At 52.3% G+C, this 4,304-nt stretch overlaps 1 protein-coding gene across 1 annotated transcript in view; it reads right to left on the bottom strand.

Moving 5' to 3' along the window:
* Positions 1 to 2,525, bottom strand: part of ORAOV1 (oral cancer overexpressed 1) — an 11,644-nt gene extending 9,119 nt beyond the window's left edge. Inside the window, exons 1-2 of the mRNA XM_006893228.1 lie at positions 2,476 to 2,525; positions 598 to 703 (exon numbers count right to left, since the gene is read on the bottom strand). Coding sequence (XP_006893290.1) covers positions 598 to 703; positions 2,476 to 2,525 — 156 coding nt within the window. The remainder of the gene's footprint in view (positions 1 to 597; positions 704 to 2,475) is intronic.
* Positions 2,526 to 4,304: the final 1,779 nt, after the last annotated feature.

Raw genomic sequence — 4,304 nt, 5'->3', positions numbered from 1 at the left:
CCAGCATCCCCCAGTGTTGTCAGCTCTCCCATCATCTGTGAGACACAAGACAGTCCCGGGTCATGCCAACGTGCAGTAGAATCTAGACTCCCAGCATACCCCAGTGTTGTCAGCTCTCCCATCGTCTATGAGACACAAGACGGTCCCAGGTCATGTCAATGTGCAGTAGAATCTAGAGACTCCCAGCATCCCCCAGTGTCAGGTCTCCCATCGTCTGTGAGACACAAGACAGTCCCAGGGCATGCCAACGTGCAGTAAAATCTAGACTCCCCGCATCCCACCAGTGTCAGCTCTCCCACCATCTGTAGTCACCAGGGCCTTGTTTTAGTCTTCTGAGGCAAAATAATTTCATCATGTCTGTGCAGCTCTGAACTAAGCATGCTCCTCTAACCATATCTGTTGTTGTTGACTGCCTTCAAGTCGAGCAAGGCTCAGAGCGACTCTATGAACAAAAGGACTGAAGTCTTTCTATAACTACCGGCATTTATCAAAGTTCATAGTGTTTCTGGAGGCATGTTGTTTAGAAAGTGGATGCCCAGAAGTTCTGGGTCAACATTAAGCGAGGAGCACTCATGTCCACAAGTGGTTCCCACTTACCTCCGAGCCAATTTTGGCTCCATGCAGCGTGCCATGCTGTCTTCCTTCAATCATCCCCAAGCTGCTGCCTTCTGCATACCCTTCCTGATAGCCTTCCCCATGAAACCTGTGACAGAGAAGCAGCACGTCTGAGCACATCAACAGGAGAGGGTTTTTCCTGGGGAAAAATGTCCAAGAGTGCAGTAGGAAGAGTACAGAATTCAAGAATCAGAAGACACGGGTTTCAATCCCAGCTTTCCCACTTCCCAAGTGTCTCCTCTGGTAAATGAAAATGCCCTCCAGCTGCTTTCCCACAGGAGGAAAGTGGAGGATATCCGTGACTCTCAGAACTGGGAGGGAGAAAGCCACGCAAGAGGCCACATTAAAGACATAAAGTGGAGAGTGTTGCTGGCCTCAGTGCAAGGTGGAGCCTGTCCTCACTAAGTGAAGTCTCTCCTGTCAAGTTGGCAGTGGAGCCGGGCTGACTTGCCAGTGGGCTTCCGAGGCTGTGACTCACACGGCAGGGGGCTGCCTGTCTCTCCCCTCCGAGCAGCTAACCTGGAGGCCTCACTGCTCCTCCCAGATTAGGCCAGATGAGCCCCCCAGGGCACAGGAAGGCCAAGGAAAGCCTTTCCAAACCTCTGGAGGGAAGGGGAAGAAGCAGGTGAGGGAACTGCTGGGTGATGACAACTTGGTCAAGTGCTTCAAAGACCTGCAACACGCAGGCTCTCTCATCACATCCGGTGGGAAGGCCATGACAAGTGCCACCTGATCGCTACAAAATGTACAACTGTCGTATTGAAGACTACTGCTGTCAAGTCAGTTCCAATGCACAGACGGCCACAGCCCAGGGCAGACCTGCTCCACAGTGTTTCTCAGGCTTTTAATGTTATAGAAATGTCCCCTGGGGGTGCAATGGTTAGAGCACTCTGCGTTAGAGCACTCTGTGGCTGGTTGTGAGGCTGGCTGGTTGAACTCAGCAGCAGCTCCAAGGGAGAAAAACAAGACATTCTGCCTCTATATGGATCCCAAAGTTGGGGACCTTTTGGGGCTGTTCTACTCGCTTCGGGGAAGAATGACGGCGAGTCAGTCTTTACGGAAGCCAACCATTGCATCTTTCTCCTCTGGAGCAGAGCGGCAGGTGGCTGTGGCCCCATTCTATGCTCCCTGCCGATGGTGGTAGATGGGGCATACACTAAAGGCATTGAATTCGAGGGCTCAGCTACAAAACCGGCACCATCTGAGCCCCCAGTTCCACAAAATGACAGGGGAGGCTTAGAGAGGCCCGTGAGGCACTGTTTAACAATTATGTGGCCCTGGGGAGTGACCCTGTCTGCTCATCTGTGAAATAGGAAAATAACAGGAGATGAGCAAACGGGTGTGGCCACTTAACTCAGTGTCTGGTTCACAATAAGCACTCAATGCATTTCGGCTGGCTGATCGTTCAAGGTTCACTCGCTTCTCTGCCTGACATTTATTGGTGGTCTCCGGTGGGCTGGGCGCTGGAAGGCGGCCACCAGGCAGCTCGCTGCCCGAGAGGGTCCCCAGTGGCTCTGCGGGGACCGAGATGACGTCCGACACATTTGTCAGCAGAGCCATGAATACGGCCGTATGTCCTCCGCCGAGCGAACAAGGGAAAGTGGCAGCGCCCAGATGGCAAAGGTCTGTCCCACCCGAGGACGGGGCGTCGCCGGGGCAAGCGAGCCATCAGGCCGAACAGATGCGGGGGCAGCCCCGGCCGAGGAGGCGGGTCCGAGCAGCAGCTGGGCACGTGGCGCCGGCCCAGGCGGCGGGGGGGAGAAAGGACACGCAGCAGCCTCTCGGTCCCTAGAGTCCCAGAGGGACCACGGGCGGCCGTCCCGCCCCCCGCCCGCAGCAAATCGGCCCGCGGCCACCCACCTCTCGTCGGCCATCACGATGTCATCGAACATGTCCGGACTCCCGGCCATGGCGGCCCCGCGGCCTGGCTCTGCCCCTCGGGTCGCGATCACTCAGCTCTGCGGCCGCCCAGACGCGAGGCTCCAGGACAAGCCCCGAGCTGTCATCGCAGCGCAGCTACTTCCGGGAGCGGCTGCGCGGAGCAGGCTGGGAAACGACGGCACGCGGGAGGGGCCAGTAGGGTTGGTGCGACCGGGACACCGGGGCCGGCGGTGGGCGGGGCCTGCCCGACGAAACCCCGCCCCCAGGGCTCCCGCGCTGCCGCCTCGTTCCCACGTGGACGGACCTGCACGTTGGGGTGTGTCTACCTGTCGGGGGGAGCCAGGCAGGTCCAGAGGACCCGAATGCGGACTTTCAAAATCAAAATGAAAATGCCACCCAAGCAGATATATGCACACCCATGTTTACTGCGCCTTTGTTCACAATAGCAAAGAGCTGGAAACAACCTAAGTGCCCATCAATAAATGAATGGATAGAGACGCTGTGGTCTATTCGCACAATGGAATACTACGCTGCATTGAAAAACAAGGAACTCATGAAAAATTATGCAAAATGGATGACCCTGGAGGACATTATGCTTAGTGAAATATCTCAGTCACAAAAGGACAAATATTGCAGAGGGCCACTGTTGTAAAATGGGACTGACATTGGGATTGAGGGAAGACAGAAAAGGAAGGGAGGAATGATGTATACCGCATTGAAACAGATAAGGGAGAGAACTGTTTAAAAGGGACATGGAATGGGTATTCTTGTCATTACAGAAGTCCAGAGTAAAGGCTGCATAGTGGAGTGGACTTGGGGGTGGGGGGATGGCATAACAATGAAAGAATTTTTCTTTTTTCTTTTCAAGTAGAAAAGTGAATTGGGGAGGGGGGGAGAAAAGTGCAACAATGAATGACTGGAAACCCTAACTCTCTGTAAACTTTCATTAAAATTACGTTTAAAAGAAGAAAACAAAAAAATAGAATAAAACAAAATAAAGATGAAAAGCAAACGAAACCAAATTCACAAGTGTGGTTCAAGAAAAAGCACAAGAGACATTGGCAAAGTGATGAACTAACACCACCGAACTTCCAGGCCAGTAGGGATGGGAGCAGAAGTCCAAGGAAAGGGGTCGCTGAGGGTGAAGCCAGCCCAGGAAGGGGCGATCTCGGGGACCCTAGCACCCAGGACAAGAAGCCAGAGGAGGATGTTACACACAATGCAGTTAGATTTGAGATACATAGTAAAGGGCTGGCCATTCCAACTTCATCAAATTGATTAGGAAATTGGAAACACCAGGGCAAGAAACAGCTTGATCTCAATCAAAACGTTAAAGTGGATTTGATTCCCATTCATGGCGACCCCAAGTGCTTGTGATTAGAACAGATCTCTGTTCTTGGTTGCACTGCATTTTTGGGACGCAGGTTACCAGGGCTTTCTCTTGCATTTCTGTTTGGTGAGTTCGTTTACCAGTTCCTGGTTCCCTCTCCACGATTACCTTAATATTTGGTGAAAGACAGATAATCCATTTTTTGCCAGTTCATGAAGTTTAAAATGTTACTTGAAAGTTATAAACAAGAAGGGATTTGGTGGTCAGTTTTTTTAAAACAAAGTAATTAATGTATAGAGTCAAGAGTCAGTGTTTTGCTGTTTGGCGACAACCCTAAGCCCCTTCTCCTAGCTACCCTCGGTGCACAGAAGAGCTCATTCCTGCTCTTGTGCCATCCTGGTGATCTCAGCTGTACTCAAGCCCATTGCTACAGTCACTGCGTCAGTCCGTCCTGGTCTCCCCTTTCTTTTTTTTTTTT

The sequence above is a fragment of the Elephantulus edwardii genome, unplaced genomic scaffold (assembly GCF_000299155.1).
Source record: "Elephantulus edwardii isolate Elephantulus edwardi_28Jun2011 unplaced genomic scaffold, EleEdw1.0 scaffold00126, whole genome shotgun sequence".
NCBI lineage: Eukaryota > Metazoa > Chordata > Mammalia > Macroscelidea > Macroscelididae > Elephantulus > Elephantulus edwardii.
Note: the sequence above shows the minus strand (reverse complement) of the source record. Positions and strands in the feature narration are given on the sequence as shown.